General features: G+C 36.4%; 1 protein-coding gene across 1 annotated transcript in view; it reads right to left on the minus strand.

Moving 5' to 3' along the window:
* The window catches only part of Malrd1 (MAM and LDL receptor class A domain containing 1), a 642,532-nt gene that overhangs the window by 597,567 nt on the left and 19,005 nt on the right, over positions 1 to 25,960 (minus strand). Inside the window, exons 3-4 of the mRNA XM_057787647.1 lie at positions 5,278 to 5,372; positions 5,030 to 5,191 (exon numbers count right to left, since the gene is read on the minus strand). Of these exons, the coding sequence (XP_057643630.1) occupies positions 5,030 to 5,191; positions 5,278 to 5,372 (257 nt within the window). The remainder of the gene's footprint in view (positions 1 to 5,029; positions 5,192 to 5,277; positions 5,373 to 25,960) is intronic.

Genomic DNA, 25,960 nt, shown 5'->3' on the forward strand with positions numbered 1-25,960 from the left:
TCTACTTCTCCCACACTCTCCCAAAAAGACCACCCATCATCAGAGTTGAGCTGGTATCCAGCCTAAGGAAAAACATGTTTTACTTCACAAATATCTGTCACTCTCCTGAGCTCTCCTCCGATGTATCTGCCGCCTGCCAGGCATTTCCTCTCAAATGAGAAAAGTTACTTCTAAGTCATAATATGCTGCTCTTTCTCCCCAGATTGAGCCTCTCACTTCACTCATTTGCTGACAATGAATCCGGCTGCAATGTGGCAATGTTCGAAACTCCAAAATGACCTTTACAATCACTGTCTCCTCAGGTCTCATGTCTAATCAACCAAGACCTATTAAGTCTATTTTCCTTCTAGCCTTGTTTCCATTCCTATTTCCTCATGCCTGATCTATTGAAGCAGCCTTTAAATTACCTTCCTGCCCTAATCCTCTTCTCATTAGAGCTTGCAATAGATATTATATGTTTATTTGGCTCAGCTAAATCACAGGCTAACTGAAGAAAAGTTATTGTGATAATTGGCTGCCATTTCAGCCCCCAGCTTAGCCAGGGGAACATTTTTCTTTAAAAAACAGTGACAATTTCTTGACGGAAAATTTACTAATGGCTCTGTAAAACTACAAAATAGAGTCCATCAAGCTTAACTAAATGGCCCCACTAACAAGATTTAAACAAAAGATTTTTTTTCCCCAAGGATGTTGGTTATAATCTGGAAATGCAGCTAAAACAAGTAAAACCCCAGGCTAATAAGAAAGAGCCAGGCCTCATGAAGGAACAATGTCAAAGGCTGTCCTGCCTGTGGTGGTGCTAGTTCTATAAAAGGTGATACATAATATCCATTGCTTTATGCAAAACTTTCTCAAAGATGGTTATTCCAAACATGTATTGATTTAGATGGTATTAGGAATTTTTTAAAGGAGTAAAACAGTCCCAGAAAAGGAGGAAAAGGCGCTGGGGAGAAACCAGCAGCTCATAAGAGAGGCTAGGGGTTTACATTATCTCAGGAGGAAGGCATAGCTTGCACCGATTCAACAATAAAATGAGCCAAATTTATTTTCCCTGAGACATTTTGGAGAAAACGACCTCTGAATAGAGACAAGAGATCTACTCTCAGGATACTAGATTTAAATGTTGGAGTAAGCTGTGATATCAGATCAGTAACAGATTGGGTTAACAATAAGTTCATGACCAGAAGCCCTTACATAGATAAATAATAGACACATGCCATTAGAGCTAATTCATAGTACATATTCAATTATTTTCCAATCAATCTCTTTTTTTTCCTTGCATTTTTAGACAGGGTCTCCTTATGAACACCAGGCTGATCCTTGAACTTTGATTCTCCTGTCTCAGCTTCCCAAGTTCTGGGTCTATACCATGTGTCAGCATACCTTGCTGTCATTTTGTTAGCATATGAAAGAATATTTACTGATTTCTACGTAATAGAGTTGACTGCTTTTGAGGGTTCATATTTTTATCCATATCTTCTCAAACTTTATAATTAGATACAGCCTAGAAAATTACTATAGTTCAGTGTTAAGTGATTATCATATAAAATCAAACTTCCATATGTTCTAACATGGTGTGCTGATATGATAGGTTATCAAATTATGTAAAGCTCAAGTCCCCAGTGTTAAAATGGGGGCAGGTCATCACTTCCCCTCAGAGGGATTCCTTGAGTGGTCACTTAGATTGTGGCACAAAGTACTAAGCACAATTCCCTAACTTTAGTAAATGCTCTTCAGTAAGTATTAGTTGCTACTATGTCTTACGTGTTTTCAATATGTTATGAAAATTGGTTCATTTTTTGTTCATAATGTCAACTCCTTGTTTATGGAACAGTATATCCTGGGAAATTAAAACTTTTCAATTTTATTAAGGGATGAAGTTAGATAAAGGACTCTGCGTGACCACCAGCTTCAAGGGATTTTTCCAAAATCTCATGTTCATCTTGGCTGTAGCTGTCACTGACTGAAATAGTCCATCTATGTATTTCTAAAGAAAGTGTGTGTGACTTTAAATTATGAGAAGTCTGCATGGTGGGGAAATTGCAGAGAATAAAATAATTCTCAAAGGTTTCTAAGCTGCAGAGGCAGCAGATATAATATAGAGGTGCTGATTACAAAATTCCTAAAATAGTCTTCCCACAAAAGCTCTATGGGAACAAGATAGTAGATGAAGATGGTCAACATTACGAGCACAACACATCTCTGCAGCCCAGCACACAGTGGTGTGTGAACATCTGTTACTTGATGACAGGGCAGTATTAAAGCAGGAGTACAGTCTCAGCATCCCAGGCACCATGTGTCTACTTCTTACAAAACTTTAAGTCACAAATGCTATTTTTCCAACAATTTAAAGTATTTAGTGAAACACATTAATATACTGAGTCACATCTATGAAAATTGAAGTTGCTGATCCAGTTAAAAAGCTCCCATGAATAATCTGTGTCTCAGTCACAGCTGAATTGTCCTAGAGATGATATACTCTGGAATTTTAAGGTTTATATTTATTGGATACACAATTTGAGCAACAAAATCTATAGTGTTTGGAAATGGGTACCTGAGGTAACCAAGAAAGTCACTTTGAAAGGTTTGATTGCCAAGGTTCAGCAAGTGTATCACCTTTGCCAAGCCTACAAATCTCTGTCACCCTACTAAGAGAAACCTTGACCTAAAGATATGAACAACTAGATACTAATCATGTATCAACTTGGGAACGATCATTTAAGATTTCCTTGGTACTCAAGGTTTAGAAGTTAAGAAAAATGAGTAAGTAATGGTTAAAACATGGGCCTAAATAAGATCCTCACCTGTCATTAAAACTGACACCAGAGAGAAGCTAATGAAGCAAATTGCATCCAGTGAGGTTGCTCATTCTTAATCAATCTTGGCTTTGTGTGTTGCTTAGGCAGACATAGAGGCCTGAAAAGTGTGTAGGAAATATACTAGAACCTCCTCTAGCATTGACTCTCATCTCAACCATCACAGCAATCACTGGTCTCCAGGGAGCTTAGGGCATACCACACACAGCTAAAGCCACTGAAACACCAAATATCTGCTTCCTACAAGTGCCAAACATCTCTTAAAATGGTACTTGAAACCTTTCTTGTGTCATGCCCAGTACAACCCAAGTAAGTCATATTTAAATAAGTAAAGAAATCAGCAGAAAAACTTAATTATGTCATGATGTAAGATGTCTCTCGCCCACATAAACAAACAAGGATATTGACTTCAATAGATTACAAATTATCAAACTGTAAAACTATACCCAACCATAGAACTATTAAATCTATGCAGCATTTAACCAGATCCTAAATTATTTTGTATTTTCTTTAAATAACCTATTAGTTGAACAATGGCTGAAAATTTCAAGTACAGTGATTCCATGGCATCAACTAAGAAAATACGTCACTCACGAAAATGTCATTCAACATTTATAACAGGCATAGATACCTATCATTTATCCTTGCCTTTCCTCTTAGTCACTCAAGATTAACTGAAGGTCAAATTGAAGCTAATTCATTCCTTAGGCCGAAACAACTGGATATATAACATCAAATTAGATATGTTATTATGAAATTTATTTTTAAATTATAATTATTGATGAGAAATTTGTGGCAATTTACATCTCTCAGCCTTCATCAAAGAAACTTCTACTTCTATTTGCAGTAGACTGCCATTAACACAAAGACCAATAAATTGTCAATGTGCAGAAAATAAGGGATCATTGTGTATTCAGTTCTCCCAAGACTTAGGGACCATCATGGTAAAGTGGTTGGAAGAATTTTAAGAGCTAAAAAAGGTAGGTATTTTCAGCAAAACTTTTGGTTGGGTATGACAGGGTTTTTGAATACATCAACTCATAGCAGCAGTGTCTTCATGCAGAAGACCAAGTCAGCCAAAATACCAGCATGAAGCAGGGAGGGGATCCAGAAATGCCACCCCTAGCTGAGAGGTTATTGGCCATTTATGGCTGCTGAGGCAGGAAGAGACATTTTTCTTCAGGGATCAAGCCCTTGAGAGGCTACCCATGCTCCAGCAGATGGTCCTACACACATGGACGTACAGGTAGCATTTGTAGTCTTAAGGATTTTTTTAAGCACAAAAATTTGGGAAGACAAAAGGGGTAGAGAGGGTAGTGAAGGAATTTGCAAGGAAGAAATGGGGGTTATGTTTGATAAAACGACATTATATGCATTCAAGCAATAAAAAAAAGCAAAACTAAAAATAAGATAATTGATTGCTACATTATTTCAATAATAAATGGTAAAGAAAATATTTTGGCTAAATTGGCCCATAAAATGGGTTTAGAAATTAATTTTCTTAAAAAATAAAATGCTTCAAAATACCTCTCATCTTTATCTGAAAAGTTTTCTTGACCATCCCAAATGTTAAAACATGTAACACTTTCCCAGGAAGTCTTATAATAAGCATTATGTTATAATTTTTGTCATGTATTAATTTTAATAGGATGCATAAATAAGCTTGTCTTTTATAAGCTTGCATTGGATTTAATTCATAAAATTATTTAGGAAAATAAAGGATGTGTTGAAATGAGCTTAACCATGAGATAAATATGAGAATCATCCTACTTCAACAGCATTTGGAATTAGAATGTAAATTAAAATCTCTTTATTTTTTATTCATAATTATCCTCTGCTCTCAAATAGATGGGGAAAGTTAGAAAGAAAAAATGTTTCTTAGGAGGAAAAAGTGTGGAGAAAGAGAAGTAAACAAAGTAAAAGATGAAAATAAAAAATTTAAGAAATTGAGGCATTAGTTTCATAAAATTATAGTTAACCTTTACATCACTGTATCTTAAAATATATCTATTTTAATTCAAAACACAAAGTCAACATTTCACAATGAAAATGTCTATTACCATGACTAGTCATTCTAATTTACTCAAGACTTGAAAATATGGGAAATTCCAGTCTGGCAAATGAATCGGCCATGTGACTTTTTCATTGGTCTGTTTCCAAGTCTGGGTTCTTACAAGTTTTGCTCCAAAGTCATAGCTGGAGATAAGGCTTACCTGAAACGGCTGTGAGCTCCAGATTGTGATGACATTTCTCTCCCACTGACTCTGAATTGTCTCTGCTTTCTGCCATACCTGCTGGATAGGACTGTCACATGTGGTTTGAAGGCCTGCTGTCAATTTGTTGTTCTGGTGACTGGAGAAGTCATAAAACGTAATCTGTAAGGAATAATTGATAACCAAATAATTGCAATAAAGGAATTGCCAAGTTCATCAGAACTGGAAAGGCTTTGTGTTGTAAATACCTGACAAACTTGCTGGTCATTAGTTGGAAGGAAAATTTTGCTTCTTAAGTTTGAGGAGATGGAATTCACTCTGGAGATCAATGTGAGAAAATTGGCTGTGATGAACAAGAATTGTGAAATTAGACTGAAGCTGATCACTGACAACCTAATTTTAAACACTAGAGGCTATTCTGATATATATATATATATATATATATATATATATATATATATATCACTTTATTGAAAGGATTAAAAACTAAAACACACCAGTGAATTGACTGATATTTTTACATTTTATATTGTCTATTTAAAGAACTAACAGTGATTATACACATTATAATATTATGGGCAACAGTACAAAATATGCTGTAGTCACATTTTACATAGGAACTAACAACTCCATAAAGAAGTTATCTAGTAAAAACACAATTCTGAGATTGCCTGCTAAAATAAGAACCTCAGCAGCAAATGCAACGAGAATATCATTTTCTATACCATCATTTCAAAAGACTTAGGTGACATGGTCCCAGGTTTTAGCAAAAATACAAGGAAGAGCACTGAGCACTGATGTTTTCTCACTTGTTGTGGTAACAAATATACCACTCTTGGAAACAGTTTTATTCTTTGGAAACTTCTAATAAAAAACACACTGGGTATTCGCTCGACTGTCAGAGTCCCTGGTGTGCTTTACCAGGGTTATCACAGCTGATATGGAAGCTTCGGCTATGTTGACACTGTGTTTGGTACAGTGATGTTTGTCAAAAGAGAAGAAAAACGATGTTGACAGTGATTATGATAACCTATCTATCCAAGCCACTCAGTGGTATTTTAAAGCCAGACTAGAAGTCAAATCTAATTGTCACATCATTGAGTCAATCAATACTAATATTTTGAGCCCTAGCAAACCTCATCTTTTCTGGTATTCTGGTAGAACAATTGGACAGCTATTAGCTTGCTCTTAAAGCAATAAACTGAGGTTGGGAAAATTACTAATTAACAAGGATAAGTGTTGGGTGGGCCAACTGGTCAAAGGTTGCAGTCTATCATCGCCAAGTAGCTTTTGCCAAACTCAGCAACATGAAGCATTCCCTCCCCAGTGAAACTTCCTGCTCTCTACCTGCCCTTACTTGGAGGATGTCTCTAGGTCCAGATGCCTTACTTATCTCTAGTGTGACCCTTGGAGTAGTTTCCTGCTAGAGGTCTTCCCCCGTTGCACATATGGTAGCTAAGACTTGTACTAGGAGCTTTGCTGTAGGACCCTAGTGCCACATGTGAAGGTTTGTTATAAGAGCATGCTGTTTATTGCAAATTAGGGTTTGTTCCCGTGCTTTCCTATCCTATATTTTTCCTATACTCAGGAATAGAGTTGAGTTGTCTCACTGAAGTTATCTCCCACAGGGTTATCTGTGTTATATCCACAGCTGGCTGAACCCTTTTCCCTGCTTCTTCTCCCTCACCACCTCAAGGAGCCACAGCTGATGATCTCAAGGAGGAAGGAGAACCACACCTAAACAATGTGGATATAATGTTGGTTTTAAACAAAGTGTTAGCTCTATGAATAGATTTAAAAAATATTTCAATTATTACATACAGATATTCAACAGACAATAATAGACAGATAGATGATAGACAGATATATTCACAGACTAGCATAACAAAAAGTGGAAACACACACACAGCCACCACCACCACTACAACAGCAACAACAAAATAACAAGAATCAAAAAAAAAACCACTGCTCATTGATAACTCTAAACATCAACAGTTTTGATTACCAAATAAAAACACACAGACTAAGATAATAGATACAAAAGCATAATCTATCCTGCACTATCCATAAACCACCCTATAACATTAAGGACAGACATCAACTCAGGGTAAAGGGTTGGAAAAAGATATTCCAAGCAAATGGACCTAAGAAATAATCTGATATAACCATATCTGACAAACTAGACTTCAAACCAAGACTAGTCAGAGAAAATAGGAAAGGACATTATATATTCATCAAAGGAAAAATTTACCAAGACAACATTGGAATTTTTAACATCTATGCACCAAACACAAGGACACCCATGTTGACAATAGAAACACTATTGCATCATATAATTGCACATTGACTTTCATACACTGATAGTAGGAGACTCCAGTACATCACTTTAGCCAAAAGACGGGTCATCCAGACAAAAAGGAAATACAAAAATGTTCCAGGTAACTGAAGTTATAAACCAAAGAGACTAACAGATGTTTACAGAACATTTCACCCAAACACAAAAGAATATACCTTCTTCTTAGTATCAAACAGAACTTTTTCCAATATTGACTACTTACTTTGACACAAAGCAAGTCTCAATAGTTACAAGAAAACTGAAATACATCCTATATAACCACAAAGGATTAAACCTGAATATCATCAACAACAGAAAGTTCTCAAACTTTTGGAAACTAAATAGCTCACTACTGAATGAAAAACTAATGAAGACAGAAATTAAGAAAGAAATGAAAGATTTTGCAGAATTCAATGTAAATCAATACATAATGTACCCAAACATATGGAACACAGTGAAGGCAGATCTGAGAATCAAGTTTATAGCACTAAGTGCCTAAAAAATGGGCAGACAGCTCACCTGGAAGTTCTAGAGCTAAAAAAGCAACCAGAACCAAAAGAAGTAAATGGCAAAAAAGAATCACGCTCAGAACTAAAAATTAATAAAATAGAAAGAAGAAAAACAACAGCAATAATAAAATAAAAAATAATAATAAAATAAAAATACAAAGAATCAATGAAACAAAAAGTCAGTATTTTGAGAAAAACAATAGGATAGACAAGCATTTAGCCATATTATCTAAAAGTTGAAGAGAAGATCCAAATTAACAAAATTAGAAAAGAAAGGGAGGCTATAACAATAGACACCAGGGAAATGCAGAGACTCATAAAGACATACTTTAAATACCTGTACTACACAAAATTGGAATACCTAAAAATAATAGATAATTTTTCAATATATAATGCCTGCCAAAGTTAAATCAAGATAAATTAAGCAACTTATACAGATCTTCAACCCCTAGTGAGATAGAAGCAATAATTAAAAGTCTACCAACCAACAAAAAGCATATAACTAGATTATTTTACTGCAAGATTCTAGCAGACTTTCAAAGAAGAGTTAATGTCAATACTCCACAAATTATTTTATAAAATGGATCCAAAAGGAATTTTGTCTTATTTGTTTTATGAGGCCATCACTACACTGATATCAAACCACATAAAGACCCAACAAAGAAAGAAAATTAGAGACCAATTTCCCATATGAACATAGATGCAAAAATTCTCAATAAAATACTTTTACACCAAAACCAAGAACACAATGAAAACATCATACCCCATGATTTAGTAAGCTTCGTCCCAGAGATGCAATGATGGATCCATAGACATAAATCAATAAACATAATCCACCACATAAACACACTGAGAGACAAAAACCATGTGATTATCTCATTAGATGTGTAAAAGGCCATTGACAAAACATAACAACCCTTTATGATAGAAGTATTGGGAATTAGGAAACAAGGGAGGTCCCTCAGCATAGTAAGGCAGTTTACAGAGAGTCCAGAGCTAACATCAACTTAAATGAAGACAAACTAAAAGCAATTCACCTAAAATGGGAACAAGACAAGGCTGTCCACTCTCTCCATACTTATTCAATATTTTCATGTCTTAGCTACAGCAACAAGACAACTGAAAGAGAGCAAAATCAAAGTGTCTTTACATGTAGATGATATGATTCTCATCACTGAAAAAGTTCTACCAGGAAATTTTCTACAGTTAATAAACACTTTCAACAATATAGCCTGATACAAAATTAACTCACAAAACATTAGTAGCCTTCATATATACAAATGACAAACTGGGAAAGAAATCAGAAAAATAAAACCTTTCACAATAGCCTCAAATAATATCAGATATTTTGGGGTAACTCTAACCAAGCAAGTGAAAGACTTGTGTGATAAAAGAACTCTTCAGGTCACTGAAGGAAGAAATTGAAGAAGGTATCACATGATCTCCCATACTTATGGATCAGTGAGATTAATATAGCAAATGTGGCCATCCTACCAAAAGCAATCTACAGATTCAGTAATTAAATAAATTAATTAATAAAAAAAAAAAGAAACACACACACACAAAAAAAAAAAGAAATATTGGCCCGGCAGTGGTTTGAATAGGAAGAGTTTCATCATCTGCCTCTATTTTTAGAAAAAGGAATAGAAATTAGGAACTACTTATGCCAGTTTGAGTTTTTAAAAATTCAAAAGAAAAAGGCCCTATGCATTTCATTATTCCTATACAATGTTATATTAGATTTCTGGGAAAATATTCTTTGTATTAGATCTGTAAATACTGAAGATGTAAATGCATTTCCAAATGATTATTGGTAAATGGAGAAATTGGTGATTGAAAAAAAAATGCCAACACAATACTTCACAGAGCTTACAAAACAATTCTCAGCTTCATGTAAAAATAAACAGCAGCAAAAAGGAGAGCTAAAACAATCGTGAATAACAGAAGAACTACTGGAGGTGTCGCCATCTCTGATTTCAAGTTACTACAGAAATATAGTCATAAAAACATCATGGTATTGGCACAAAATCAGACATGTAGTTCAATGGAATCAAAATGAAGACCCAGATGCAGATCAGCAGACAAATGAACACCTGATTTTTATTTTAAAAAAATAAGTCAGAAACACACTGGAAAAAAAGACAGCATCTTCAAACTGGTCAGATTGGATGACTGAATGTAGAAGAATCTAAACAGATCCACACCTATCACCCTGAACGAAACTCAACTTCAAATGGATCAAAGACTTAAAACTTAAAAAAGAAACACTGAATCTGATAAAAAGAAGAAGTGGGAAATAGCCTTGAACTCAATGGCACATGAAAGGACTTTCTGAACAGAACACTGTTAACATAGGCACTAAAAACAGTACCTTATGAAACCGAAAAAACTGAAAAGCTCCTGCACAGCAAAGGACACCATCATTCAGACAAAGGGGCAACCTACAGAATGGGGTGCTCTTGGTATGTTGGAGAACTTTCAATATATGACTTATTTTTTTTTAATGACTGCTGCATGGTCATGCTGCAGAGGCTGTGAGTAAGGGACACACTCATCCATTGCTTGTGGGACTAGAAACTTGTACAGACTCTGTGAAAATCAGTGTCGTGGTTCTTCTGGAAGCTGGGAATGGATCTACCTCTAAATCCGTCTATAACACTTTTTGCTATTTACCCAAAGGTTATTTCAACCTGTCATAGAAACACTTTTTAAACCATGTTGATTGCTGCTTTATTCATAATAGCCCCAAACTTCAAACAATTTAGATGACCCTAGCAGAAGGATTAATAAAGAAAATGTGGTACATTTACATAATGAAATATTACTCAGTCAATAAAGGAAATGAAACTAAAAAATTTTCCAGTAAATTGAAACTAGAATAAAATCATCCTGAGTGAGGCAACCCAGACTCAGAAAGTCAAATGTGATATGTACTCACTTATATGTAGATATTGGTTGATAAACCAATGATAGTCAAGCTACAATATATAGAAGAGCAGAGGTTACAAATAGAGTAAAAGACTAGGGGGCAGATAGACCTCCCTAGAAAAGGGAAATATAGTTACAAACAGATAAAAAGTAAGGGAAACCTAAAAAAGGAGAATCAAACTGAGGAAGGAACATGGGGAGAGGCAGCTAAAATCCAGGGCCATTTGAGGGTCATATGGAAACCTAATACAGTGGAAGCTTCCTAAAATATATACTTACATAGGCATTGTAAATGGAGTGGTCTAATAATCAGAGAGACAGAGCATCAACTGGACATCTCTTCTCACCAAATAAAGCTTACAGTACTGAGAATGACTTACACTTAATTGAGTTGTTGACCATTGGAAATCCATGGGAATCCACAAACAACCCAGGTAGTTATAAATGCTATAGAATGCTCTCCACAAACTGACAGGAAGACCCTATTGCTGAAGACAATTCTTATACTACCAATTGAATGTGTAAAAGTCTAACTGAAGCCTACATAAATTCTTCACTTCTATGTGATAGCATGTTTGGTATAAGGTACTCTACATGCTACCAAAAGAGAAACATAAATACTAACCTAGCTAAAAATCTTTCAGTGTACAATGGTGTCCTGTCTGCAAAATGTCCTACTGCAGTGCTGACAAAGCTTGTGGGCATAACTAACACATATCTGATTTGACTAAGGCCCATTACAAAAGATGGAACTGATACCTGATCCTGCTTGGTTGATCAAGAACCTGAGACTGTACAACCCAAGGATCTAGAATAAAGCCAAATTCTACTAAAAGAACACAGAAATAAAATGATTCTTAATGACATTCTGCTATACTCATAGATCAATGTCATCTTCAGTCATCATCAGAGAAGCTTCCTCCTCCACCAGATGGAAACAAATACACACTCACAGACAAATAGTGACCTTGGAACACTCAGCCCTAAAAAGGATGTTGCAATTAAATCCCAGCCCTTGCTGCTCAGCAAATTCTGCAGAAAAGGTTATGGAAAGAATGTAAGAACCAGAGGAAATGGATGACATCAAAGTGTTCCTAATCAACATGAGCAAACTTCACCTGAACTCACAGACACCGAGGCAGCAAGAACAGGGTCTGCACAAGATGGGGGTTACATAGCTAATAGAGATAGACAAACACCCCTAGTTCTTACTCAGAAGCTGTCTTCATTGACAACCACATGGAAATGAAAATTTAGTTTTCTTTAAAGGTGTCTCACTGGGGCAACAAAATACTCTAAAGGCACATGTCCAGCTGTAGATAGCCAACAGAAGAAGAACTCAATGGCATCTTTGGAGGTTCCTTGTCTGGTAATATTTTGTTAAGAATTATTTTTCTTCTAAAAATTTTTATTTTCACTCCTATTTTTATGTTATTTATATGTATTTTTTTCTATTTTATACCCTATAAGTCCTTTGTGTTTATTTTATGGTGCTATGTGTTTACTTATTTAAGTTTAGTGTTTTTATGAGATTCCCGAGTCTGTAAATGAGTGTCTTTCTCTATGTGCAGTGTTTCTTTTCTTTAAATATCCTTATTTCTTCATGAACTTTGAGAGATAGCTTTACTGGTTATGGCAATCTTGGTTGCTGGTGATTTACTTTCAGAACATGAAACCTATTTTTACATGTTTACCTGGCTACTGGGTTTCTGATCAAAGATCTAATAGTATTCTGTTGTGCTTGCCCTGTAAGGGCCATTCTCATTCAAATTACCAATGTCTTTTCTTCTTCAATGATTTCAGAGCCTGGAGAGAAGAAGTTGGGATATAGATACCCGTTTAAGGTTGAACATTATGAAGTCTCTGTGTTAATCAGCATTTTTTGTGAGCAGAAGCTTCTCTGATTAGGGTTGAGAGGTTAATTAACCTATTAATCTACAGGTGTGATACTATGTCATTAGGAGTTGTTTTAATAATAATATGTCTATTTCTGTAGATAAAAGTAGTGTTTTCTCCCACAAGGCATGAATAGCCATGGTTTTTGGCTCCAATATTGACGGCAAATGTGGGTTTCATCTCCTGGAGTGCAACCTAAATCCAACCAGAAAGTGGTTTGTTATCCCCATCCTGTTCACGTCACAATTGCGCAGCGAACATGTCTTGCTGGCCAGTCATTATTGCTGCTCTCAGAGCTCACATTTGTGTAAGGCTGAGATTACTTCTATTATTCCAGTAGTATGTATATCACCCTCAAGCACTATGAATGCTAGCCAGTAGGGATGAAACTTCCAAATAAATATCAGTTTGACATCCATATCCCATGACTCAACTATGTGCTGTCTTCAGCAGTAGGTTCTTACTGTCAACTTCTGGAAGATAATCGGTAACATTGGCAATGGCCTAATGTTCAGTGACCCATGGGACCTTACTGGTCAACATATGATATTTATGATATAATATATATCATGACTAATATTTGAATATATGTATGTGTATTACATATGTAAGATTTGTATGTGTGTATATATTCATCTTAATTTGTGTGTGTATATATATGTATATATATGTGTGTGTATTACATATGTAAGATTTGTATGTGTGTATATATTCATCTTAATTTGTGTGTGTGTGTGTATATATATATATATATATATATATATATATATATATATATATACGCTTCTACACTAGTTGGCTTTCATATTACTTCTCAAAGGTTTTTAGTGTTATTAATCCCTCTCCTTACTCCAACTGCCACCCTGCATCCCCTATCCTATGATTTTTTAAAATTGTTTTTAATTGAGCTATATATTTTTCTCCACTACCCCCTTCCACTTCCCTCCCCTTCTACCCTCTCCCATGATCCACAGGCTCCAAATTTACTCATGAGATCTTGTCTTTTTGTTCTTCCCATGTAGATTAGATCCATGTGTGTCTCTCTTAGGATCCTCTTTGTTGTCTAAGTTCTCTGGGATTGTAAATTATAAGCTGGTTTTTCTTTGCTTTATGTCTAAAAGCCACTTATGAGTGAGTACATTTATTATATTTGTCTTTCTGGGTCTAGGTTACCTCACTCAATATGATGTTTTCTAGCTCCATCCATTTGCCCGCAAATTTCAAGATGCCATTTTTTTTCTGCTGTTTTGTACTCCATTGTGTAAATGTACCACATATTCTTTATCCATTCCTCGGTTGAGGGGCATTTAGGTTGTTTCCAGGTTCTGGTTATGGCAAACAATGCTGCTATGAACATAGTTGAGCACATGTCCTTGTGGTATGATTGAGCATCCTTTGGGTATATATCCAAAAGTGGTATTGCTGGTCTTGAGGTAGATTATTTCCTAATCTTCTGAGAAATCACCATACTGATATCTAAAGATGCTGTACCAGATTGCACTACCATAAGCAATGGAGGAGTGTTCCCTTTACCTCACATCCTCTCCAGCATAAGTTGTCATCAGTGTTTTAGATCTTGGCCATTCTTACCGGTGTAAGATAGAATCTGAGATTTGTTTTGATATCCTATAATTTTTAAATAACTATATTAGCTATAGAAAGAGAAGTAAGTGATCTGAGCAAATCATTTATCTCTAACATTGAACATTTTTTTTAAAAGACAAGTAATAGAAATCATGACAAAAACGTGGAAAATGAGTGAAAAACTAGAGGAATTTGAATCATGTAATAGATAAGAAAAAGCACAGGTATGTTCCATAAAAATCAGGCTGGTAATTGTTGCTCAGGTGGAGTCAAGAACACAAAACTCCAGACTTCAAATGTAGATTGTGTTTAATTTATTTTGGATTTATCAAGTAATAGAAACTTTATTGATGTTGAAAAGTTAATAATAAACATTAGTGGATGATCAGGGTATTCTAAAACTTTCTCTAAAATCTGAGGAAATGGGAAGTATGCCAGTCAGCCACTGCTAGACCTCAGTTGTCATTGCTGCTGTAACAATCTATTCTACAGTTAGTAACCTCAGAGCAGCACAAATTATTATCTCATCCTTCCTGGGGGTTATAACTCCAGATACTGGGTGACTTCTTTGTTGTTTGCTTAGATGTTCAAAATGTTAAAGTTAAAGTGCTGACTGGCTTTACTTTTATTGCTCTGGAGATGAAACTGCCTTCGAATCCAATCAAGCTGTTATCACAGTTCCGTTCTGTGCAGTTAAGCTGAGGTCCAAGTTCCTTTGCTAGCTATACCTAGTTCTCTACTTCTGTAAGCTATTCTGCCCCCTATTTTACATTTTCTTTTCTCCATCTTTGCTGCCATCTTAGAAGGATTTCAGGTTTGTGAACCTAAATAGCTCTGATGCTCACCTTATTTCTTCCATATTTCTCTTCTCTTTTCATTGACTCATGAGATTGCTTTTGGCCCACTTCAGTGATACAGGATAATCTTCTAATTTTAAGGTCAATTAATTAGAGATCTTAGCTATATTTAAAAGTCTTTTCACAGCAATATCTGTGCCTTATTTAATAACTGAGGCATAGGAATCTTACTAAAGTGGGAATTTTTTAATTCTGCTAACTATGACCAAGTAAATACTAATTTGCTTCTTTTGCTTCTTGTGCTACAACTTAAGTCATTGGCCAGAGTTTACAAAGAATAAATGTAGGGTGCATTACTGTTGTATTTTCTTGACTAATAGGATGTAGGGAATTCAAGTGAGTATTCCTCACTGTTCTCTAAGAGCACAGGCTGACAACTGACACCTGCTGAGTTCTGCCAACCAACCCAACTGACAAAATCCCGTTACCATATTCGATAGAGTTTCATTCTCATTTATTGCTGGTTATCATTCCAAAGTAAACCTTTTAAATTTTCTTTCATATTCACTACAAATACTGTTACTGAATCCATATACATCCACTGAGTATGTCTGTTTTTCACTTATCGCTTAATTAATTTAAATAATATAGATCCACAAGCCATTTGCCCATACAGTTCTTACCAAAATAAAGCCTCTATCTTTTAGAATCAGATTTGATTCTAGTCCAAAAGCAATTGGCTGTAATCCATTATACCTCACTTTTCTTTCTCTCTATAAACATTTGCATCATTCCCAAACATTAATACCAAAGAAAATTTAACAACAGACATATGGGAGAGCAGAGATCTGGCTCAGTTGTCTAGAACAGCTCCCACTTGCTCATAGAGTATGGATTCCATTCGTAGTTCACAAACTACCTGTAGTGTGAGTTCCAGGGAACCTCAGGTCCTCTTCTGACCTCCATGGCAACCTGCATATGTGTGTGTACATGTGCATGTGTGTGTGTTTGTGTCTGTGTGTGTGTGTGTGTGTGTCTGTGTACGTGTGTGCTCATGCACATGGATTCCAAAAAAATTTAAAAAAACTTTGAAAATGGTTCGATATTATACTGAAAAGTGTACTGGCAGAAAAGCATTCATTTTCATTCTACCGAACATTTTATTTGTACATTAATTCTAAGAGATGTTATTCTAATATTTATTTTCCTTAGCCAAGATTTTCAGTCTGTAGCTTTAGTTACTTATGGCAAATTACAGCAAAAGAAATACTAGGTAGAAAATTCTAATCAATTAATTGTAATTTTGGATATTTTTAATGATAATCAGTATGAATTGTCAAGTCAGCACAAATCTAGAATCATCTCAGAGACTGACCTTGAAACATGTCTGGGGGGGGGTACCTTGATTGCACTAGTTGAGGTAAAGAGAGCCACCCTATGTAAATGTCATCATATCATGGCATAAGTCTTGGATTGGATAAAAAGGAGACAGAGATAAACACGAGACCTCAAAGCCTGCCTCCACAGTGAAATACTTCCTCCAAGACCACACCTACTCCAACAAGGCCATACCTCCTAATAGTGCCACTCCCTTGGGGGGGGGCATTTTCCTTCAAACCACCACACTCCTCTATTTCTAAAATTCCATTCAGTCAGACATAAAAATCTTCACTCTTTATTGAATATACTAGGGGATGGAAAACTATGACCTACGGATGAATCTCACTAAAAGACTAAATTCTATTTTGTTTAATTTTTTATTTAATATTATTGTGTATATGTGAGTAAGTGCATGCATATCATGGCACATATGCGGAGGTCACAACAGATCATTCAGTTCCTTTCTCCTATATTGAATTCTGAATATCAAACTCAATTTCTCAGGCATGCATGAAAATTGCTCTTATCCACTGAACCATCTCATTGACCCAACTGCCTAAATTCTTAAATTCTTAGTAGGACAAGGTAATGCTAAGTCCTTCTGTGTTAGTTATGTTATTTCCACAATATATAGCAGACTAAATGAAACATAGATATACAGTTCCAGAAATAGAATCCTTAAACAAAAAGCAAGGCAAACCCTGGAACAGATGAATCATTCTATTGAAATTGCTTTGGGTAAAAGCAATATAAATGCTACCAAACAATATCTGCCAGGCATAAACATTTACAATTACACTTTATCTTTGCCCTGTTGTGAGATCTTAAATGCATGCTTGAAACCAGAAGAATGTTTAGTGAATGGGATATTTTGCTCATCTTGTAAGTACAAGCATAAGGTTTGTTTTTATGTCAGAAGATTGACTGTTCACTGGGGAGAAGAACTATGCTCTTTTCCACTGTTGTTAGGCCCTAGAGAAGTATTAACATAATACAGATGCTTAAGAAAGAGCTTTTGAAATAAGATGGAAACTAATAAATCAATATTAATTTTTCCTGATATCTATATAAACTGCTATTCAAACTATAAAGCTACAAAAACATGATTTATTTCTGCTGTGGAGTCTTCATGATAACATAACATGACTCAATACATAATCTAGCAGCCTGTCCACTCTTAAACCATGGGTGTTTATTTTCATGTTCTGGAAGAAGCAGAAACCTGAAGCAGACTGAGAGATGCTGAGTTTTATTAAAATGAATAACCCATAGATAAGCAGAACGATTATGCCAGAGGACAAAGTTTGTGCCGAGTCTTGTAATACAGTGTTTCACTGATGTCCCTGGGAGGCTTGCTCTTTTCCAAAAGAAAATGGAGAAGGAGTGGATCTGGGAAGAAGGGAGCTGGGGCAGTCCTGGGAGTAGTGGAAGGAAGGGAAGCTGTGATCAGGATGCGAGAAGAATAATAAAAGAGTATAGGGAATTAGTTTGGATACGTGTTTGTCTATCTTGTTGATTTTCTTAAAGAACCAAATCTTTGTTTCATTGATTTGTTGCATTGTTTTCTTTGTTTATATTTTATTGATTTCAGTCTTCAGTTTGATTATTTCCTGTCTTCTATTCCTCCTGTGTGAGTCTGCTTCTTTTTGTTCTAGCATTGTCAGGTGTGCTATTAAGTCACTAGTGTGAGATTTCTCAACTTTCTTGATATAAGCACTTCTCCCTTGACCCAGGAGTGGTTCAATAGAGCACTGATTAATTTCTTTGTGTTTGTGGGCTTATTTATTTATTTATTAAAGATTTCTGCCTCCTTCCCGCCACCGCCTCCCATTTCCCTCCCCCTCCTCCGATCAAGTCCCCCTCCCTCGTCAGTTCTAAGAGCAATCAGGGTTCCCTGCCCTGTGGGAAGTCCAAGGACCACCCACCCACATCCAGGTCTAGTAAGGTGAGCATCCAAAATGCCTAGGCTCCCACAAAGCCAGTACGTGCACTAGGATCCAAAACCCATTCCCATTGTTCTTGAGTTCTCAGTAGTCCTCATTGTCCGCTATGTTCAGCGAGCCCGGTTTTATCCCATGCTTTTTCAGACCCAGGGCAGCTGGCCTTGGTGAGTTCCTGATAGAACATCCCCATTGTCTCAGTGAGAGGATAATAATCAACTGTATATGGAAAAACAAAAAACCCAGGATAGCCAAAACAATCTTATACAATAAAGGATTGCCTGGAGGCATTACCATCCCTGACTTCAAACTCTATTACAGAGCTTCAGTATTGAAAACAGCTTGGTATTGGCATAGAAACAGAGAAGTCAACCAATGGAATCGAATAGAAGACCCTGGCTTTAACCCACAAACCTATGAACACCTGATTTTTGATAAAGGAGCTAAAAGTATACAATGGAAAAAAGAGAGCATCTTCAACAAATGGTGCTGGCAAAACTGGATGTCAATCTGTAGAAGAATGAAAATAGATCCATATCTATCACCATGCTCAAAACTCAAGTCCAAATGTATTAAAGACCTCAATATCAGTCCGAACACACTGAACCTGATAGAAGAGAAAGTGGGAAGTACTCTACAACACATGGGCACAGGAGAACACTTCCTACGTACAACCCCAGCAGCACAGACATTAAGGGCATCATTGAATAAATGGGACCTCCTGAGACTGAGAAGCTTCTGTAAAGCAAAGGACACTGTCACTAAGACAAAAAGGCAACCCACTGACTGGGAGCAGTTCTTCACCAACCCCGCAACTGACAAAGGTCTGATCTCCAAATTATATAAAGAACTCAAGAAACTAGACCGTAAAGGGCTAATCAACCCAATTAAAAAATGGGGCACTGAGCTGAACAGAGAATTCTCAACCGAAGAAGTTAGAATGGCCAAAAGACATTTAAGGTCATGCTCAACTTCCTTAGCGATCAGGGAAATGCAAATCAAGACAACTTTAAGATACCATCTTACACCTGTCAGAATGGCTAAAATAAAAAACACCAATGATAGCCTTTGCTGGAGAGGTTGTGGAGAAAGGGGTACACTCATCCATTGCTGGTGGGAATGCAAACTTGTGCAACCACTTTGGAAAACAGTGTGGCAGTTTCTCAGGAATTTCGGGACCCACCTACCCCTGGAACCAGCAATACCACTTTGGGAATATACCCAAGAAATGCCCTATCATACAACAAAAGTATATGCTCAACTATGTTCATAGCAGCATTGTTTGTAATAGCCAGAACCTGGAAACAACCTAGATGCCCTTCAATGGAAGAATGGATGAAGAAAGTATGGAATATATACATATTAGAGTACTACTCATCAGTAAAAAACAATGACTTCCTGGATTTTGCATGCAAATAGACGGAAATAGAAAACACTATCCTGAGCGAGGTGAGGCAGAGCCAATAAGAGGAACATGGGATTACTCATATTTGGTTTCTAGCCATAAATAAAGGACATTGAGACTATAATTCGTGATCCTAGAGAAGCTAATTAAGAAGGTGAACCCAAAGAAAAACATATAGACATCCTCCTGAATATTAACCTTCATCAGGCAATGAAAGGAGACAGAGACAGAGACCCACAGTGGAGCACCGGACTGAAATCTCAAGGTCCAAATCAGGAGCAAAAGGAGAGAGAGCACGAGCATGGAACTCAGGACTGCGAGGGGTGCACCCACACACTGAGACAATGGGGATGTTCTATCAGGAACTCACCAAGGCCAGCTGCCCTGGGTCTGAAAAAGCATGGGATAAAACCAGACTCGCTGAACATAGCGGACAATGAGGACTACTGAGAACTCAAGAACAATGGCAATGGGTTTTGGATCCTAGTGCACGTACTGGCTTTGTGGGAGCCTAGGCAGTTTGGATGCCCACCTTACTAGACCTGGATGGAGGTGGGTGGTCCTTGGACTTCCCACAGGGCAAGGAACCCTGATTGCTCTTAGGACTGACGAGGGAGGGGGACTTGATCGGGGGAGGGGGAGAGAAATGGGAGGCGGTGGCGGGGAGGAGGCAGAAATCTTTAATAAATAAATAAATAATAAAAAGAGTATATAGAGTCATATAATATCACATTAAATTGCATTTCTCTTATTCTATAGACTTTAAAATTTTTATTTATATGTATATGTGTGTTCAGGTGTTCATAAATTTATGTAATTGTACCATATATGTGCAGGTGCCCCTGAGTCTTCTGGAAGAGATGGAAGTGCTCTGGACCACTGAGTCTCCTTTCCAGCCCCAATCTATTTTTTCCTTAAACATTAGCAAAGATTCTATTTCTCATTTAGTGAAATATCTATGTACAATATGCTGATTTGGTCATTTAAAATGTATTTTATTTATCCCTTGAGAATTTCATACATGATGTGTAGTGTTCATATCTACAACCCAGTCATATCCTCCAACTCCTCCTAGGACCCATACTACATCAGCCTCATCATATGAAGTTTATGTACCCTCTATTTTAGTCTACTAAATCCAATTAGTGCTTTTTGTACATGTGTGGGACCGCTGACTAGAGCAGTGGTTCTCAATCTGTTAGTTTTGAACCATATGGACATCCCATAACAGATATCCTGCATATCAGATATTTATATTATTATTCATAACAGTAGCAAGATTACAGTTATAATGTAACAATGAAAGAATATTATGTTGAAGTCATCACAATATGATAAACTGTATTAAACTGTTGCAGCAATAGGAAGGTTGAGAACCACTGTACTAGAACATAGGCAACCTATTAAGAGCCACATTCCAGAATAAAACTGACCGTCTTCTTCCAGCAGACTTCCAGTGCCATTAGCTCCTTATCTAGAGGTGACCTATATGTAAACTGAGTATGTTCAAATACCACGTGGTTGGGCAATATGAACACTACAAATATATTTCTTGATAGTGGTTTTATTTTGCAAGTTTCTTTTTGTGTATAGTGGATACAGTCTTATACTTCATTTTTTCCTGTGGTTTAGTTTGAAAAATAAACAAAATTTATACTAAAAAAAAATGGGTAAAGTCTTTAAAGAGACAATGAAAGTGATAGAGTAAAAATTAGCCACATAAAAATGAAAAATTCACAGAGAGCCTGGATTATGTATGTTATTGTGTTATTTTTGAATTTTTTGACTGTGAAGGAGCTAAATACAAAAACACATTTTATTGTATGAGCTGCTAAACTAAACCAACATGTATATTATAAAGGTATCTTGACTTCAGAATTTGGGTCTAAGAATATGGTGCTTTGGAAAAGAGGTTCTTCTTTTGTTTTCACAGAAGATGAGAACCTGTGGATTGCATCCATACAGATATGGTTTCATGAACCTTGGCCTCCTGAAAGGTCACTGTAAACACCCCCACAAAGAAAATTTTCCCAACTTCTGACTGAGATTAACTTAGCACAACAAGACCACCATACAGCAAGAAGAAGTTTGGAGAAAAATAACTACATCCATATTTCCAAATATTGTTTATAACTGCTTTTTACATTTAAAGGGGGATATGATATAGACATAAATAATTTGTATTGGTATGGATTTTGCTTTCTTAATATAAATTTAAGATCAATCTTGTTATATGTATATTTCTGCTCTTGATTAAAGTATTGTGATTATGAAGTACATTTGAAAATGTAATGTATAATTTGGAAATATAGGTTGTTAATGAATAATCATCGATAATAGTCAAGCTTATAGTCATGTTAGTTAGATTTTCTAGATATATAGAGATATATTTCAGTTAGATAGGCATTCTTCATATCTTTCTTTTATTTATTTATTTATTTATTTACTTACTTACTTACTAAAGATTTCTGCCTTCTCCCCGCCACCACCTCCCATTTCCCTCCCCCTCCCTCATCAAGTCCCCCTCCCTCATCATCCCTAAGAGTAATCCGGGTTCCCTGCCCTGTGGGAAGTCCAAGGACCTCTCACCTCCATCCAGGTCTAGTAAGGTGAGCATCCAAACTGCCTAGGCTCCCACAAAGCCAGTACGTGCAGTAGGATCAAAAACCCATTGCCATTGTTCTTGAGTTCTCAGTAGTCCTCATTGTCCATTATGTTCAGCAAGTCCGGTTTTATCCCATGCTTTTTCAGACCCAGAATAGCTGGCCTTGGTGAGTTCCTGATAGAACATCCCCATTGACTCAGTGTGTGGGTGCACCCCTCGTGGTCCTGAGTTCCTTGCTCATGCTCTGTCTCCTGCTTTTGATTTGGACCTTGAGATTTCAGTCTGGTGCTCCACTGTGGGTCTTTGTCTCTGTCTCCTTTCTTCGCCTAAATGTTTTTCTTTGGGTTCACCTTCTTAATTAGCTTCTCTAGGATCCCGCATAATAGGCTCAACGTCCCCTATTCATGGCTAGAAACCAAATATGAGTGAGTACATCCCATGTTCCTCTTTTTGGGTCTGGCTCACCTCGCTCAGGATAGTGTTTTCTATTTCCGTCCATTTGCATGCAAAATTCAGGAAGTCATTGTTTTTTACTGATGAGTAGTACTCTAATATGTATACATTCCATACTTTCTTCATCCATTCTTCCATTGAAGGGCATCTAGGTTGTTTCCAGGTTCTGGCTATTACAAACAATGCTGCTATGAACATAGTTGAGCATATACTTTTGTTGTATGATAGGGCATTTCTTGGGTATATTCCCAAGAGTGGTATTTCTGGGTCCAGGGGTAGGTGGGTCCCGAAATTCCTGAGAAACTGCCACACTGTTTTCCAAAGTGGTTGCACAAGTTTGCATTCCCACCAGCAATGGATGAGTGTACCCCTTTCTCCACAACCTCTCCAGCAAAGGCTATCATTGGTGTTTTTTATTTTAGCCATTCTGACAGGTGTAAGATGGTATCTTAAAGTTGTCTTGATTTGCATTTCCCTGATCGCTAAGGAAGTTGAGCATGACCTTAAATGTCTTTTGGCCATTCTAACTTCTTCGGTTGAAAATTTCTGTTCAGCTCAGTGCCCCATATCTTTGAAAGACTACAGAATATGGCATTTAAAATGTTTTAATAACTTAGGGCTTTTCATAGCAATGGGACATGTCTGCTCCTGGCAGCACCAATCTACTTTAAGAGGAAGATGGGCATCGAAAAGCCTCCTTGTGGAGTTGGTTAGCCATTTGGGCAAGAAACTGCTCTTGCTTGGACTGATGCATAACTATACATGAAGAACCCACAGAGAGATGACTGCTAAACTTGCCTAAAGGTGAGATGATCCTTCAGGGTTCATGTTTCATGAAAGAGTCTGCAAGACATTTTGCAAGACACAGAAGAAAGTGACTGAACTGTATTTAAAATTTCCGGCTTCATGAAAAATTTTGCTGGATACTATGACCTGTAGGCTAAAGATGGATGCCCCAATAGTACAGAAGAACTTTGGATGACTGTCCAGGCAGCGAAATGTTTCTGTCATTTCTAGAGTTTTGGAATTTGTTTATAATGCACTTCCAGTTTACACAGGTAATATTATATCCTTCTGAAGTTTTGATAGAGTTGAAGAATAGATAGATAGTTATAGTTTTCCTTTGTTATGATAAAAGATAAAATAGATATAAATATTGTAACTGTAATTCTTGCTTGATAATTGTTTTGTTATATGTAATTTTACTATGTTAATGCTAAACCCTTTCTTTTTGTTTAACAGAAAAGGGGAAATGGTGTAGGAGTTCCTTCTGTTTGTGTGTTGCTTTCATTGGATAATAAATAAAGAAACTGCCTTGGCCTAGTTGATAGGACAGAACTTAGGTAGGCAGAGTAGACAGAAATGAATGCTGGGAAGAAGAGCAGAGTAGCAGATGCCAAGGATCTCCTGCCAAAAATGGACACTGGTTAGGCAGTGTTTAAATGAATACAGTTTTTGTTTGATTATTTCAGGTGTAAGATAGCTGGGTGACCAGGATGACACGCAGTCCACTCCTCCTGTTACAGAAAATCACAGTGATAGGCATGAAATACCTCCTTATACACTATTGAAAGTGTGTTGTGTTTAATAGGTATGGCCCACATAACCACATGGGTTTGAATGTGTGGTCCATAGGGAATGGTACTATTAGAAGGTGAGGCTTTGTTGAAGTAGATGTGGTTTGTTTAAAGAAGTGTGCCACTATAGAGGAGGGCTTAGAGGTCTTATATGTTCAAGCTATACCCAGAGTGTAAAAATTTATTTCCTTTTTCCTACAGATAAAGTGTAGAACTCTCATTACCTTTCTCCAGTGCCATGTTTGGTTATATCCCACCATGTCCTACCAGGATGATAATGCTCCAAACCTCTGAAACTGTAAGCAAGCTCCAATTATATGTTTTCTTTTATAAGAGTTGTCATGATCATATTGTCTCTTCACAGCAATAGAAACTCTATCTAAGGCAGTCATGGAGGTCATAGAAGCACCCCAAAAATCTTAGACTATTGCAATTGCGTACGCTAACTAAATGGTAAGACTCCAATATTGAAGACACCACATAGTTTGACTATAGGACACAGAAAAATCAAACCAACCTGGAAACTTCCTCACTCCTGGATAACTTTTATAGTGCTGAGGTGTGCTATATAGGATACAAGCATATTAAAGGAATTTAATTAGCAGAGGTAGGATAAAAGTTTAGAATCTCATGTTTGAAATCAGAAGGTATGCAATACATAATAAAAGAAGTAACTTAAATATGTGAATGTCCACATTAAAAATCCAAGTACAGAACATGCTTAGGAACTGGAATATTTTTAAAGAGCATGAAAGTCTATACCATTAATAGTACATTTTCATAAGTCAATTAAGTCAACATAAAATACTTTCAAAAAAGAAAAAGAAAACAGTTGGTCACCAGCAGAAGTACCTTACATGCCATACTAAATAAAATGTAATGTATCTACTCAAAAGCAACATTAGAGACAGTTGAGTACTTACAAGGGAAAGAAAACTTTAGATAAAAATTTTAATTAAGAATCATTTTAATAGGCCGGGCGGTGGTGGCGCACGCCTTTAATCCCAGCACTTGGGAGACAGAGGCAGGCAGATCTCTGTGAGTTCGAGACCAGCCTGGTCTACAAGAGCTAGTTCCAGGACAGGTTCCAAAACCACAGAGAAACCCTGTCTTGAAAAACCACGGGAAAAAAAAGAATCATTTTAATAGTATTTTAAATGAATAAACAAAATTATTTGTTGGAGTTATCATATATATTGATTACAGATGTAGTAGATGTGCCAACTACAGAACTATTTTAATACGAACTGTTGATTAATATTGTACATGTTTCAGGTAAGAATTGAGTATAGCACCAGTATATCTAATTTCATCATGTAAAGGCATTCCTAAATGAGAAAACCATAATCTGTGACACAAATAAAAATATTAGAATTAAAATGTGATTTTTTTCTTTTAATAGCCTGTGATTTTGATTTTTAATGGATTATGCATTTCTAAGGATTTTTTTAGATTTATATGTGTCTGTATCTATCTAATTGTGCACCTGTTCACAGTGCTCATGAAAACCTGAAATCATCAG

Source organism: Chionomys nivalis, chromosome 13 (assembly GCF_950005125.1).
Source record: "Chionomys nivalis chromosome 13, mChiNiv1.1, whole genome shotgun sequence".
In the NCBI taxonomy this organism is placed as follows: domain Eukaryota; kingdom Metazoa; phylum Chordata; class Mammalia; order Rodentia; family Cricetidae; genus Chionomys; species Chionomys nivalis.